A 16,863-nucleotide genomic window follows, 5' to 3' on the forward strand; every position below is an offset into this window, starting at 1 on the left:
TTGTGGGACCACGTCTCACTATGTAACCCTAGCTAGCCTCTAATTCCCTATATAGACCAGGCTGACCTTGAAGTTAAAAAGATCTGCCTTCCTTTCCCTCTTAAGTGCTAGTATTAAAGACACCCATACACCCCCTGAAAAAAGGCACGTACAATCATGTCCATCTGTTTGACTTCTTGAATAAGACAATATTTTCAGTTGAGGTGAGGAGAAAAAGTATTGACACAGCAGTTCACTTTCAGTAATCTGGGTTTTCCCAAAAAGCGACACGAGAGCCAGTCATTATGAAATGGACACCAAGTTCCTCTTCAGGAAACGGAAATGTAGGTCAAGGCTCTACTGACATTTCCATTTGCCGCATAGGTAAAAAATCTGAAGCACTCACTGACAGGCAGGCACCAGGGCAGTTGCTTGGCTCTGAAGAGAGAAGGTCCTTCGAATGAGCAGAGAGGCAAAGAGACCCTGATCCTTGAAATACGGAAAGGCAGCTGCACTTCCCTCCGGGGATGCACAAGCCAAACTGCTCTCTCGCACATGTTCTGTGATTCTTCCATGCAATGCTCCTGATGAAAGGTGAGTCTCTCATACTGTCTACCACCACAATTCTGACAGCTAGGTTGTGAGCAGTTAGCTTCTGATGAGGCAGTTCTACAGCTTGTACTGCCTCTTCTAGAGACACATTGTCATAATTAAGAAAGAGCTCTCCAAATTCATAAGCCACAAAAGATGCAATTGCCTGTTTTATGCTGTTTGGTGAGCCATGAATTGGGTTTTGAAGTTCTTTCAATAGGAAAAGTCAGGTTTAACTGAATTACAAAAAGTGCAATAACTATTCCTGAGTAACTAACTTATTCCACAACCAGACTGATGTGTGAAGAGCAAGGCCCCACGTGAAAACTATGGACAGTGCCTTCCATCACAGGTCTCTTCTGAGCCCTAGAGATGAAGAGGCCCCTGCAGCTTTGGCTTGTCATAGTTATGTTTTGACCTTGATTCACTTTTGCTCACTTTGTATCCTTTTTCGTGGGAATTCTGAAACTTTCAGTTTCTGCCAGCTTTTGTTCATCAAAGACCGGTCTTCCAGTCTTGATGGCTGTGAACGGTCAGACATCAGCAGAGAGGGGAGCTGCCTGATGCGGGAGCCGTGTGATTTTAAGAAGGGCCTAATGACCTCGTAGGATAACCTGCAACATTGCTCTAAGGTGGACGTTCTACCCAGATGCTCTGCTTATCTGCCGCTTGATAAACCTCCTCAGAACACTGGCATCTGTCTACCCTATTTCTGTCATTCTGTAGGAAAGGATCCTATTCAAGATAATAATCACGAGAAATGCAGTGCTCAGTGTCTCGTTAAAATTTTTGATATAAAGATTTCTTTTTTTTTTTTCCAGAGAGAAATGAAAGGTTTCTTCCTCATTTGGGACGTGAGTCATCTCACACTTCAGTGGCATGTAGGAATAGCCCTCTATGTTCTCTTCAGATGGTGTCATGGAGGTATAGTATTTTGTGTTTCTGTCTCTCTTCTCATTTAACAAATAGAACATTGAACGGTTATCATTTTTCAAGCCATTATGTCTTAATATCTAGAAAATACAAAAGCTATTCCACTGAGAAAAATTAGTATGGAATGAAACAAACTAAAAATAATTCAACTTCCCTCCAAAGGCAGGTTGTTTTTGTTTCATTTAGTTTGTTTTTTTTCCCCCAGACACCTAAATGGACACTGTCATACATAACTGTTTCTGCAAAGGAGACCATCGTGAGATGTTCTGCTTGGGGATTATCTTAACTGTTACGTAATTTATCCAAATCCTGCCTTTACTTTAGTTCTGTGAACTAATTATTGACGGTCACTGTATAGCAAGGTCTCATTTAGTCCTTGTGATTCACCATTATTTTGCTGCTGTTTTTCTTTCTGTCTCGTAAGTCACACTAACATTCAATAGAACAAGTTCCTTTGAGACTGCAGAAGTTAAGAAAGGCTATGCTTGGCATCTGGAAGTTGCTTTTGGGAACAACTGTCTCCTGGGCAAGGGGACAGTTCCAGGAAGACAAACAATACCAGCACAGGGTTCTGAACAGTGAGTGACGTTTTTTAGACTAGGTGATTCAGAATAGTGACAAACTAGTTAGTTTTCTTCCTTTTTTCATTTTGTTCTGGTTTGGGGGGATTATTTGTTTGTTTGTTCTTTAGTTTTTTGTTTTGTTTTTGTTCTGGTTTTTGTTAATATGAAATGCTTCACAAATTTATTAGTCATCCTTGCTTGGGACCATGCTTGCTTCCATTTTGTTCGTAGCGAACACAGTTATGTTGGAGCTACAGATATAGGTATAAAAACTTGTAGCAAGATAACTGGACATTTCAGAATTAGGTCAACAGATGCCTTAGAAGGCTTAGAAGAAAAGATGCCAGACAATAAGTAGAACTTCTGGTTCTACATCCAAATGATGGGTACACAGCAAGTGAAGTAAGGCATGGTGTTGGACAGTGCCTAGCACTGTGGCTTGTTCTTCCATGACTATTAGTAGGATCCAGGTGACATCTGTCGAGGTTTTCACTAGGATGGCGTTACTCAATTTCAGTAGCTTTACTGGCCAAGTGCAGAGGCACACACCTTTATTCTGACACTCAGGAGGCCAAGACAAGGGGACTGCTGGAAGTTTGTAACTAGAGTGGGGTACAGAGCGAGTTCAGGGATAGCCTGGCACACATAGAAAAACTACTCTGTCAAAAAAAAAAATCCTTAAACAAACAAAGAGCTTTATAAATATATAGAAGTATAATTACACATTTCTACAAAAAGTCAAACATTTCTAACCAATCTAAAACGTTATTTAAGAAACTCAATTAGCTGGGCAGAGTAGCTCATGTCTATAGTACCATCATCCAGGAGGCTGACAGGATGAAAATGAGTTCAAAGTCAGCATAGGCTGCATACAAAGTAAGAGCGTTTAAAAAAGAAAAAAAACTAACAAGTTAACATGACCTACTCTTTCATACTCTGTGATGCCTCCAATATTTTCTGAAAAGCCATTTCTAAAACCCAGGACATGTGACTAAATCTTTTGAGATTTTTCTATGTATTCTAAAAATGGTTTCACAATGAGTCATAGAGATACGCTTTTCCTAAACTTGAATTATCACATTTATTTAAAATAGCCAGATATGTTCTTTGAGAAAATAGAGTACAACACAAATCTGTCTGTCATCCTTACTCAGGTCCTATGCTGCTCTACTCAATAATACCCCATTTTGTCTCCTCCTCCTTCATTTTCCTCTTCCTCTTCCCAGATCCTTTTTTCATTTATTTTTTAAGACCAAGTTACATTTTCTACATCAGGCTTGAACTTGCTATAATACAGGCTGGCCTCAAATTCCCCATTCTCCTTCAACCTGCCAAGGATTGCAGGATTATAAGCATATGCTGTCATACCCTCACAGGTCTTTCTTTCTTTCTTTTTAAATATTTTTCACAATGATTTATCTATTTGGGAAACAAAGTGTGTGTCAAGGCACAAAGGAAAGGCTAGAGGACAATGTGCTTCTCTCTTTCCAGCATGTGGTGTCCAAGGATCAAACTCATGTCTTCAGACTCAGTGGCCATCTTACTTGATCTCATTCTTTGTTGTGTAGTCTAGGCTATTTTAGAGATTAAAATATATGTAGCACAAGCTGGCCCCAAACTCATGGTCCTCCTTCCTTAGTCTCACAGGTCCTAGGATTACAATATTGTCACAAACCCTCGTTTCATGTCTCTGGTTCTACTCCCTATTGACAATGCTATAATTATTTTATTACTACTTCAACATTTAAAAATTGATAATTTATGTATAACTGTTACTTAAACAAAAGGGAATTTTAAACTAGATATTCAACAAATTAGTTCTTTAAGCCTTGTGTTTCAAGGACAAGGGCCTTTTAAAAATCAAATACTGATCTATATTCTTATCTTAATAAGATTTAAATATATTTTAATGTATTTCCAGGAAAAAATACAACAAATTTCTTTTTTTTTTTTGAGAGTAAATTTTATTAAATTATAAAAGTTTCCATTTCCGCCCCTCTTCCCAACACCCTCCCACTCCCCCCACTCCCTCTCCTCCTCCCTCTTCGTCCCTTAGGGCAGTCAGGGTTTCCTGCCCTGTGGGAAGTTCAAGTTCCGCCCCCCTCCCTCCAGGTTCAGGCAGGTGAGTATCCAAACAGACTGGATCCCAAAAATCCAGTATATGCAGAGGAAACAAGTCCCAGTATCATAGTCAATGGCTTTTCAGAAAGACTTCGGGCCAGCCACATTCAGAGAATCCGGCCAAATTCCGAGAATCTGGTTAGATCACGTCCTCGTTCAGTCCCAGTCCAACTGGCCTTGGTAAACTCTCATTAGATCCGTTCCCTTGTATCAGTGGGTGATAGCATCCCTCGCAGTCCTGATTTTCTTTTTCATGTTCTTCCTCCTTCTGCTCCTCATTTGGACCTTGGGGGGCTCAGTCCGGTGCTCCAATGTGGGTCTCCGTCTGAAGATACAACAAATTTCATGAAACTCCTGGTGTGTTTTCTAGATAAGAGTTTTATTTCATTAACATTCCATTCCATTTGATTTTATACAAATGACTTTATGTCAGGGGAGACTGATAGGAATGTAACTCAACGCAAGCGCTGCACTAAACTTTAAGTTACTGATTTGGTGTCATGAAAGTAATATTCCCATTGTATCGTATTTAATTCACAGATATACACAATTTAAAATAAAAGTATTAACACTGAGATTGATGCTACTAACAACTTTTAGTATTTCTCCTTGATTTGATCATTATTTGCTTTTTTCAATGTTGAGCTTTCATAAACCATGTTGTTTTGCAACTTGCCCTTTAACTCAATAATGTATTATGTTTCGCCTATATTAGTAAATTAGTGATGTGTTTCATGTGGTTATTAAGTGCTCTCTTTTTGGAAGGATTTGATCATTTTATTCACATTATGCTGATAAAAGTAGTTTTATCTCAAACAAACAAACAAAAACACCCTCCCAAACAGCAAAAGATAGGTTGAATATCAAGAGAAGAGTTGGATTCTGTGGTGTCCGGTCTACTTTGAGTCTCATATTTGGAAAAAAAATCTGTGGCTTCATAACATTTTCCACCTTACTGTAGAAGAGGAAATTGTATTTTCTCTCTGACAATGAGGAAAGCTTAAAGGCTGGGTTAAGCAGCTGGCCATCAGGGGAACCATAGTGGAAACACATAGCTATTCTTCAGTAATCATTCAGTTATTGAAAGAATATATTTTACATGAAGTAGCATATTCTTCTTCTAAATCCCTTAAATCAGTTGCAAACAACTGATTATTTTATGTGTTCATTTGCAGGTATTACAACTATAAACTGCTCTGGTAACATGTGGGTAGAACCTGGTGAAATTTTTCAGATGGGGATGAATGTTTCTATATATTGCCAAGAAGCCCTTAAGAACTGCCAACCAACGAAGCTTAATTTTTATAAAAATTATAAAAAAATTTATAAAAATGGCTTCAAAGAAGAATTCCATATCACCATGATTAATATAACAACAGCTCAACTTTGGTATAAAGGCTTTTGGGAGCCTCATGCCTATATGTATTGCACTGCTGAATGTCCTGGACATTTTCAAGAGACACTCATTTGTGGAAAAGACATTTTCTCTGGATGTAAGTACTGTGGTGCATCATAACGGTTAACTGATAATTGCTTGACTTTTGAACTGAAGCAAATCAACATAGTTTACCTTTGTTAGGTTTAAGATAGGAGCTCAACTCAAATGTCTGCAGAGTCAGGTTGATGAACTCTGAGTTATAGAGGCTGGTGAGGCCCATACTGAGAAGAAAGATCATGGCTCACTGGGACAGTCACTGCTACATAGGGCCCAGTGTGCCTTCATCTGCTGGGTTTTCAAAACAAGACAGAAGTGGGAAGGCTTGATGGGAACACCATAAATTTTACAATATTGCAAATATCCCCAGAGGACAATTTTTCCACGCTAGCCTGAATGAATAGTCTCTGTGAAAGTCAGCACCTCAGGTCGGAGAGACTGCTCTTAGGTAAGAATGACTGTGCACACCTGTAATCCAGCACTCTGAAAGTAGAGGAAGCAGGATGGTGAATTCCTGATCTGTGGTGTACTGCAGAATTATGCATTGAGAGCTAAGCAAGGACTTCGGGAGTCAAACCATCAGAGATGCATATCTCATGGAGATAGACCTTATTTAGAGAGGTGATAAGTGATACTCTCTCTGAGAGGCACCTCTGATGGAGATATTTAGCAGGATGATAAGGTATGCGGCCTTCTGAATGGGCTAGCTGTCCTCAATGTAGATTTCTTGTGTGAACAGCTCTTTCCTTCAAGAATTACAGCTTGGGATTCTTCCCACAACACTACAGTGTATTAATTGTTTACTAGGCATAATTTTCCCCTTTGCATTTGGTATATTGAATGGTTCTTCTCAGCAATGTGTAATTCCGGCAAGAAAGTAATCACAGTCAATACCCTTACTCTCACAACCAGGTTCTTGTATAAACTTAGAAGTCTTCCTCCCTGTAATTATCTTCCTTCACAGACAGTTGGTCAAAGTCAGTGTCCAGGCAAAGGGACCTCAATTGAGACTTTCATAGATGCCAAAGAACAAGAATTACAGCATGCCTGAAGTTATTGAGCCATAGCTCTTGGAGAGAAACGGAGCAAGACTGTTCTAGATTCACTCTGTCAGCAGAAAGCAAAGTGTTGTCCCAAGCTAACCTCGCATTAACCTTAAAGCATACCTATTCTTCACTTGCCAGTCTGTTAACTAAATACCTATGTCTCAAAGCTTATCTAACTGTACCCCCTGCCCTCTGGCCACAGTCTCAGTTCTGTAACCCTGGACCCTTATGTTGCCATGGCAATGGCAATGACTCTGCCCTTATTGCTTAGTATAGGGATGTGCTTCTGACCAATGAGAGTTAGTCTGATAACTCTTTCTTTTGCTTCAAGTCTCCAAAGATTTTGAGAAACCAGACTAAAGAAGTAGTAACTGGAAGGAGAAGCTGGAAGAAGTTAGCAGACATGTAAAAGGATAAGAATATAGAAAAAATAAAAATGTAGGAAGAAGAAGAGGAGGAGGAGGAGGAAGAAGAGAAGGAGGGAGGGAGGAAGGAAGGAAGGAAAAGAGGAAGGGAAGGAAGAAGGGAGGGAGGAAGGAAGGAAGGAAGGAAGGAAGGAAGGAAGGAAGGGAGAGAGAGAGAGAGAGAGAGAGAGAGAGAATTAGAATTGAGACAGAGAATTAGAGCTAGGAGGTTGTAGACAATTAGGACAAAAGAACTAGATTTGAAGCAGAAGAGAAAGGAGAGAACAAGAAATAGATAAATTGCACGCGAATAGAAAGAAAGTGTTGTGAGAAGACTTTCTTTACAGCCCTCAGAAACTAGTTCTTTCATTTACTGTAGCATCTCTTTAGGGCCCTGAGCAAAGACTTTTAAGGCTAGACCTTAAAATACTGATCAACCTGAGTCTTGGCAACAGTAAAAAGTTTAAATGATGCTCTTTTCATGTTTTTATTTGGATTTTGTTGGTGAATTTGTTTTCCAAACTAAAATAATTAACTTTGAAGCTGCTTGATCCCAATGAGAGATTTTGAAACCAAGATTCAGGATGCATTTCCAAATTCCCTTTGTCTCACTGTCCTCCCAGTGAGCTGTGTGATCTTGTATAATTTGATTAGCTGACCTCAACCTCCATGGCTTTTTTTATGAAACGAAAGTACTTGTAAGCACGATATTTCAATAATTTATTGAAATATATGTTAAAAACTTCAAGGTATGTTAGTATTTAATTCTTATAAATGCATGTTTTTGATAAAATATAAGAAGATTCTCCAGACAGGCATGGTGGCTTCTGTGTTTAATCCCAGCACTTGGGAGGCAGGCAGAGTTCAAGGATAGCCCATTCTATATCAGGAGTTCCAGGCCAGTCAGGGGTACATAGTAAGATCACATTTCAATAAACAAACAAGTAGCCATATATAGGGAGATTCTCATATAATCTCTTGTTCCTAATCCCATAGGCCCTGTTGTGAATTACTGTTTCTGTCATTATTAAGAAAAATTTAGTCAAGTCAATCTCAAAACATACTAAATCAGTTTGTGTTCACAATATTATAAAGGTATGAAAGTTCCTTTAATTATTTGTATAAATATCTATGGACCTTTTGTTTTCGATGTGTTTATGTGTCTGTGACTGTGTGTTTGCAGGTGTGCATGTGGGTGTAGAGGCCAGAGGTTAAACCTGTGTACTATTCAAAAGGAGTCTTTCACATATTTTTGTGAGACAAGGCCTTACACTGTAACCTGAAGCACACTAATTAGTCTTGCTGGTCAGGGAGCCTTAGGAATCCTCTCGTCTCTACTCACTCAGTGCAGGGATTACAGATTTATGGCATCATGCCAGGAATGTGATGTGGGCACTTGATGAGGGAGAGATGGTCTGCTTTTCATCCCCCAGCTAGCTTACACCCAAAATAACCACACAGAAACTGTATTAATTTAAACATTGCTTGGCCATTAGCTCTAGCCTCCTACTGACTGACTCTCACATTTTGATTTAACCCATTTCTAAAGATTCAGCGTGTCTGACCTGACAGCTCCATGGCGGCTCTCTGTCTCTGCTTTCTTCCTCCCAGAATTCAGTTCTGTCTACTCTGCCTACCTAAGTGCTGCTCTGTCAAAAGGCCAAGGCAGTTTCTTTATTCAACCCATAAAAGCAGCACATAGACAGAAGGACCTCCTACAGCAGGCACGAGGCACTAAACTCATGTCCTCATGCTTTCACAGCAAGCAGTTTGTCACCTAACTGAGCTACCTCCTTCTCCTTTCACCAGGCTTCTAACGCCAGAGTCGTTCTTCAGTACATCTTTGCCATTTGGGGTGAAAGATCAGAAGGGCTCCCTTCCCCCACACTTTTGAAAATACTATAGAAGTTCTCTCTTCTTCCTTGGCTCCCAATCATAGACAAGAAGAGCCAGAACAGACCCCACTATCATCTGGCCTCATGCTTGGCTGCCCGAAAACTAGGGCACTTCCCTGTTCTGTAATAAGGTCACTGTCCTAGTTAACTCCAGGCAGCTGATCAAGCATGCATGTCTTTCAAATGAGACAGCGAGCTGTAGGATGAGGTGGAGGAGAGTTGGAGGTAAGTTTTAGACTTTAATAACAAACTTGCACCATGTGCCTTGAATCAATGCGTTAAACAATAAACTATGCCTACATTGTAAAAATCAAACCATAGACAAACAACTTGTCTGATGTATGAAATCATGTTAGCTTGTCCATATCTGCAGGAACAAAATCACCCTCTCAATATGCCAGTGCTTTGCTGTTTCTCTTTTGAGGATTGATATAAGAGTAGAGATGATATGCAATTTATTTAGAGGGAAAATGAGAAATCTTCACAGTTTCAGAGAAAGGCAAATTGTTGGTTTAAGAAAAAGGGGGAAAAATATAAAATAAGTATCACTTCTATTAAAAGAAATAATCCAGCAACTTTGGTTTTCAGTTCTGTGTTTTACTTACAGTTCTTGTTCAAAGGGCACCTCATCCTATAAACAGAAAAAAAAAGTGGTGATGGAGATCAGAACAGGTGATTATATAAACTGGATCAGGAAATCAAAGCAGTAACCACCATGTTACTTTTGGTTAAAGCAGAATGGGTCTGCCTCACACCAGGTCCAGTTGAATGAACCTTTAATACAGGATGTTGTTGAGCCCCCTATTTTCAGGCAACCCTGATCTTAACCTTCAGTTTGGCACTGAGCATAGGCCCCTTCACTTTGGTTTGAATTGCTAGTTCATTTTCCTAGTGAAGGACCTTCATCCAAAAAACAAGCATTAAAAATTAAAATTTTTACTTAACACCCATTCCCTGTACTGGAGTGCAGGTGACTGATTACTCGCCGTCACCAGCCCAGTGTTGGTTGAGGGATTTCTGCCCAAAGCCCAGAGACAAGCTGTGTTTCAGGCCAGAGATTGTTCCTCTTCTGGGACAGCCTAAGAGAAGTTCTTATTCTCTACCATCACTCTTTCCATTCATTAATTTTCGAGGTGCAATTCCTCACAGAAACCGTGGGTTATGAGTGTGGAAACCCAACTGCCAGGTTAGAATTTACTCAACCCCTGGGTTCAAGCTGAATGTGCTTCGGGGCTGAGTTCTCAGCAAACATACTTCCTATTAACTAGGTCAAAAGGGGGGGGGGGGCGGGGGCTTGAGGGTTTTGTGGTGCTCCAGAAAGCACGCTGCTTTCACTGGGCTGCCTTGATACAGGATATTTGTTCTGTAAGCTTTACGATGCCAAATAGTTGTCACTGCTTTGAACAGAGCGGTTGCAGGTATTTTAATATGTCATAGAAGGGAGAGGGAGAGGGAGTCAGTGCTTTCCCTGACAAGATCCAGGCATTTCAAAGGCTCTCTGGTGAGTGATTTCTGAAATATCACTATCACAGTTTCCACTATAATCCACAATCTCAAATACTTCTTAGATTCTTATCTCTTGTTCAGTGAGAACCTATTATGGGAAATTGTTCAAATAGAGGTTATTAAAAAGTGCCAAATTAAATAAACCATGCAAGTGATGTTTCCATTTAACCATTAAAATTTTCAGTTTCCAGTTTCCAGAAGAATGTTTCCAGTCTTCAACCTGTACTTATAGTGATGTAAGACGTGTTAGTCATTCAAAACCCTGAATATTTTTAGTGTAGCTCCTTGTGTGGATGGCCTGGCCTGCACGCTCCTGCAGCAACTTAGTGATCTCCATGGGAAATATCACGCCTTTCTCCATCTTAATTCCTGTCATTGTCATCTTTGAATTGAGCCATTCAATTCATGGGATAAACTTCAGTGATGGGTTTATACATGTATCCAAAGATGTGCGAAGTACCAGAAACACAAAGTGAAGAGAACCACAGACCCTGCCTCTTCAGAAGGTCTCCGTGGCAAATGATCTTTGGCTAGACTGAATTAATAAATCTCCTGGTAAATGAACAGGGAGCCTTCTATAAGGGTAGGGATTGGTGAGAGAGAACAAAGTCTTAATCCTCCCTGTGTATTCAGGGTATTCTCAGGAAGTGGACATCCAGTGTTATTCTTGGATATTTACAACCTAGCAGTGACTCTAACAATGGGATGTCCCTCCATGGCTTTACTCTCTAGCTCTTTATTTTGCTTCCCACTAACATACACTGCTCACTTAGCCATGTGCAGAGCTGTCACTTTTGTCTTTTTCAAAGTTAATGCCAACTGTGCATTTACAGTCCTGACCATTTGCTTCATGGAGAACAGTGTGAAACAGAAGCTAGAAGGTTGACATTTCTCTTCTTTAATTGTCAAATTACAGTGCTCTCTGTCTAAAACCACAGGAAAACGTAGCAAAACTGGAAAACCCCTATCAAGGCCACAAGCTCCCCAGGACATAATCCCACTGTTATAATCCACAAGCTCTCACAACCCAGGATACAGAATGATGTAAAGGACTGTCGCCATACTTTCCTACTTCAAGTTCAAATGAGACTTAAAGATTTCTTCCTCCTTGCAAAAGCCTGCGGTTCTGGTTGGAACCAACGCCACTACTCACCAAGCTCTCACAAAGCACTTTCATGTCACGAGTGCTGCTCAAAATTAGCTTTGAAAAAAGATCGAGTTGTTTGTGTGCGTTTTGGTGTGAGAATGCATGCACATATGTGTGTGAAGGTATGAAGGCTAGAAGAGGGCACTGAATGTTTTCCTCTACCACACACCTCCTTCTGTCTTTGAGGCAGCATCTCTTTCTGAACCCAGGTCTCACATTTTCTTCACTAGACTGGAGGCCAGCAAGGCATAGTTATTCATCTGTTTCTGTTTCCCTTGGAGCTGGACTTGGAGCTGGAGTTACAGATATGCATAGCATGCCTAGTTCATTACACAGGTGCAGTGATCTAAACTCCAGGCTTCATAATTGTTCAGCAAACACTCTTAACCACTGAGGCATCTCTATAGCCAAAAACACAGATTTTAATAATAAAAATGATTACATTCAACATAGTTTTGATGAGCAAAAATAGAAATGCCTATCAAGGGCACAAGTCCATCATTCTACCCATGTCATAATCCCATCTTTGCAAGTGTGAATGAGTCTTTGAAGTTTCCTCCTTTCCCTTTCTCTCCAAGGAGGCTGCTACACTACACCGCTTTGTAACATACTTTTAAAGTCACTTTATCATATAGTCATTGTTCAGCAGTATATTTCTAATAACTCCTAAGTCCTTAAAGTATTGTCAACAGCATTGTTTTAAGGTATGTTTTAGGAGCATATTATAGTTTTCTCAGCCTTGTGTTGGAGCATTGAAGGAGAGTCCCTGTGTTATTATGAGCACAATTTTGAAGGATACTTACATCCTTTTTTAGCAAGTTATTTTTATACATGTGTGGATATTTCATGAAGAATGCACTCCTGGCTCTAAAACTGCTGGGTTGCATGGTATTGTTCTTACTTGTAATTTTTAAGTATATTTTTATTTATTCTGTGTGCATGTGAGCACATGCCATCAGATGCATGTGGGGGTCAGAGGACAACTCCAAGAAATCCATTATCTCCACTATATGGGTCTTGGAGATCAAATTTGGATTGTCAGTTTGAGCAGCAAGCACCTTTTCCTACTGAGGGATCTTGCAAGCCCTATTCTCACCTTTCACTATTATGATACACAAGGGGTAAACCTTAGAAGTTATCCAAATTTGTACTCATACCAGAAATGTATATTTTCATAAATCTATTTTAACATGTTATAATTTGTGATACCATTTTTAATTCTTTGTCAACTTTTTAAAGCTCTAGATAACTTTTTTTTAAGTAAATTTTATTAAATTATAAAAGTTTCCATTTCCGCCCCTCTTCCCAACACCCTCCCACTCCCCCCACTCCCTCTCCTCCTCCCTCTTCGTCCCTTAGGGCAGTCAGGGTTTCCTGCCCTGTGGGAAGTTCAAGTTCCTCCCCCCTCCCTCCAGGTCCAGGAGGGTGAGTGTCCAAACAGACTTGATCCCCAAAATCCAGTATATGCAGAGGAAACAGGTCCCAGTATCATAGTCAATGGCTTTTCAGAAAGACTTCAGGCCAGCCACATTCAGAGAATCCGGCCAAATTCCGAGAATCTCGTTAGATCACTTCCTCATTCAGACCCAGTCCAACTGGCCTTGGTAAACTCTCATGAGATCCGTTCCATTGTATCAGTAGGTGATAGCATCCCTCGCAGTACTGATTTCGTTTTTCATGTTCTTCCTCCTTCTGTTCCTCATTTGGACCTCGGGGGGCTCAGTCCGGTGCTCCAATGTGGGTCTCCGACTGTATCGCCGTCCTTCGCCAGATGAAGGATCTATGGTGATAAGCAAAATATACATCAGTATGGTTATGGGCCACAGCCGATTCAGGCACCCTCTCCTCTGTCCAGAGAACAATCTGGGGGATCTCTCCTTGGACCTGGGATCCCATATATAATCAAGTCTCCTGTAAACCCTAAAATGACTCCCTTAGTTGAAATATATTCTTCCCTGATCCCATATTCATCCTCCCTCCCTCCCCCCCCCCATTCCAGGCCACCGAGCTTTCCCCATTCCTCCCCTACTCCCTTCTCTCTAACCCTCTCCCCTTCCATCAACCCTCCCACCCCACCCCCATGCACCCGAGGTTACCTGGGACTCTTGTCTATTTCCTACCTCCTGGTGGATAGCTAAATAATCTTCATCAGGTTCATCTTCTTATTTAGCTTCTCTAGGATCACGAATAATAGGCTCAAAGACCTTTAATTATGGTTAGAATCCACTAATGAGTGAATACATACCGTGTTCCTCTTTTTGGGTCTGGCTTACCTCACTCAGTAAAGCGTTTTCTATTTCCATCCATTTGCATGCAAAATTCAAGATGTCATTGTTTTTTACCGCTGAGTAAAACTCTAATGTGTATATGTTCCACACCTTATTTAACCATTCTTCTATTGAGGGGCACCTAGGCTGTTTCCAGGTTCTGGCTATTACAAATAGTGCTGCTATGAACATAGTAGAACAAATGCTTTTGTAGTATGTTAGGGAATCTTTAGGGTATATTCCCAAGAGTGGAATTGCTGGGTCCTGAGGGAGGTTGACTCCCAGTTTCCTGAGAAACCGCCACACTGATTTCCACAGTGGCTGCACGAGTTTGCATTCCCACCAACAATGGATGAGTGTTCCCCTCACCCCACATCCTCTCCAGCATAGGCTATCATTGGTGTTTTTGACTTTAGCTATTCTGACAGGTGTAAGATGGTATCTCAAAGTGGTTTTGATTTGCATTTCCCTGATCGCTAAGGAGGTTGAGCATGACCTTAAGTGTCTTCTGGCCATTCGAAGTTCATCTGTTGTGAATTCTCTGTTAAGTTCAGTACCCCATTTTTTAATTGGGTTAATTAGAGATTTAGTGCCTAGTTTCTTGAGTTCTTTGTATATTTTGGAGATCAGACCTTTGTCTGATGAGGGGTTGGTGAAGATCTTCTCCCAGTCAGAAGGCAGCCTTTTTGTCCTACTGACAGTGTCCTTTGCTTTACAGAAGCTTCTCAGCTTCAGTAGATCCCATTTATTCATTGTTTCTCTTATTGTCTGTGCTGCTGGGGTCCTACTTAGGAAGAGGCCTCCTGTGCCTATATCTTGTAGACTACTTCCCACTTTCTCTTCTATCAGGTTCAAAGTGGACGGATTAATGTTGATGTCTTTAATCCATTTGGACTTGATTTTTGTGCATGGTGATAGATATGGATCTACTTTCATTTTTTTACAGGTTGACATCCAGTTATGCCAGCACCATTTGTTAAAGATGCTTTCCTTCTTCCATTGTATACCTTTAGCTCCCTTGTCGAAAATTAGGTGTTCATAAGTTTGTGGGTTAATATCTGGGTCTTCTATTCGATTCCATAAGTCGACTTCTCTGTTCTTATGCCAATACCAAGCTGTTTTCAATACTGTAGCTCTATAATAGAGTTTGAAGTCAGGGATGGTAATGCCTCCAGAAGTTCTTTTATTGTATAAGATTGTTTTAGCAATCCTGGGTTTTTTGTTTTGCCATATAAACTTGATTATTGTTCTCTCAAGGTCTGTGAAGAAGTTTGATGGGATTTTGATGGGGATTGCATTGAATCTATAGATTGCTTTTGGTAGAATTGCCATTTTTACTATGTTGATTCTCCCAATCCAAGAGCAGGGGAGGTCTTTCCATTTTCTGGTATCCTCCTCAATTTCTTTCTTCAAGGACTTAAAGTTTTTGTCAAATAGGTCTTTCACTTCCTTGGTTAGAGTAACCCCAAGATATTTTATGCTATTTGTGGCTATCATGAAAGGTGATGTTTCTCTGATTTCCCTCTCTGCTTCTTTATCCTGTGTGTATAGGAGGGCCACTGATTTTTTGGAGTTGATCTTGTATCCTGCCACGTTACTAAAGGTGTTTATCAGCTGTAGGAGTTCTTTGGTAGAGTTTTTGGGGTCACTTATGTAAACTATCATATCGTCAGCAAATAACGAAAGTTTGACTTCATCCTTTCCAATACGAATCCCCTTGATCTCCTTATGTTGTCTTATTGCTATTGCTAGAACTTCAAGCACTATATTGAAGAGGTATGGAGAGAGTGGACAGCCTTGTCGCGTTCCTGATTTTAGTGGAAAGGCTTTGAGTTTCTCTCCATTCAGTTTGATGTTAGCTGTCGGCTTGCTGTATATTGCTTTTATTATATTTAGGTATGATCCTTGAATCCCCAGTCTCTCCAACACCTTTATCATAAATGGGTGTTGAATTTTGTCAAATGCTTTTTAAGCATCTAGTGAGATGATCATATGGTTTTTTTCTTTCAGTTTATTTATATGATGGATTACATTGATAGATTTGCGTATGTTGAACCAGCCCTGCATCTCTGGAATGAAGCCGACTTGATCATAATGGATAATTTTTCTAATGTGCTCTTGGATACGGTTTGCCAGTATTTTATTGAGAATTTTCGCGTCGATGTTCATGAGTGAGATTGGCCTGTAATTCTCTTTCTTGGTTGTGTCTTTGTGTGGTTTTGGTATTAGGGTAACTGTAGCTTCATAAAAGGAGTTAGGCAATGACTCTTCTGTTTCTATATTGTGGAATACGTTAAGGAGTATAGGTATTAGCTCTTCCTGGAAGTTCTGGTAGAATTCTGCATTGAAACCATCTGGTCCTGGGCTTTTTTTGGTAGGGAGATTTTTGATAACAGCTTCTAATTCTTCGCGACTAACAGGTCTATTTAGATTGTTCACCTGTTCTTGGTTCAACTTTGGTATATGGTACTTATCTAAAAAAATGTCCATTTCTTTTACATTTTCCAACTTTGTGGCATATAAACTTTCGTAGTAAGATCTAATGATTCTCTGAATTTCCTCTGTGTCTGTGGTTATGTCCCCCTTTTCATTTCTGATCCTATTAATTTGCATGTTCTCTCTCTGCCGTTTGATTAGTTTGGCTAGGGGTTTGTCAATCTTGTTGATTTTCTCCAAGAACCAGCTTTTTGATTCATTGATTCTTTGGATTGTTTTCTCTATTTCTATTTTGTTGATTTCAGCCCTCAGTTTGATTATTTCCAGTCTTCTAGACCTCCTGGGTGAATCAGCTTCTTTTTTTTCTAGAGCTTTCAAGTGTGCTGTTAAGTCTCCAATGTGTGCTTTCTCCGTTTTCTTTATTTGGGCACCTATTGCTATGAACTTTCCTCTTAGTACTGCTTTCATAGTGTCCCATAGGTTTGAGTATGTTGTGTCTTTGTTTTCATTAAATTCAAGGAAGTCTTTAATTTCTTTCTT

General features: G+C 40.1%; 1 protein-coding gene across 1 annotated transcript in view; it reads left to right on the forward strand.

Moving 5' to 3' along the window:
* Positions 1-220: 220 nt before the first annotated feature.
* The window catches only part of Il23r (interleukin 23 receptor), a 76,974-nt gene continuing 60,331 nt past the window's right edge, over positions 221-16,863 (forward strand). The window contains exons 1-3 of the mRNA XM_087907167.1: positions 221-573; positions 1,392-1,494; positions 5,363-5,680. Coding sequence (XP_087763293.1) covers positions 1,398-1,494; positions 5,363-5,680 — 415 coding nt within the window. The 5' untranslated portion in view covers positions 221-573; positions 1,392-1,397. The remainder of the gene's footprint in view (positions 574-1,391; positions 1,495-5,362; positions 5,681-16,863) is intronic.

The sequence above is a fragment of the Myodes glareolus genome, chromosome 6 (assembly GCF_982192425.1).
Source record: "Myodes glareolus chromosome 6, mMyoGla1.1, whole genome shotgun sequence".
NCBI lineage: Eukaryota > Metazoa > Chordata > Mammalia > Rodentia > Cricetidae > Myodes > Myodes glareolus.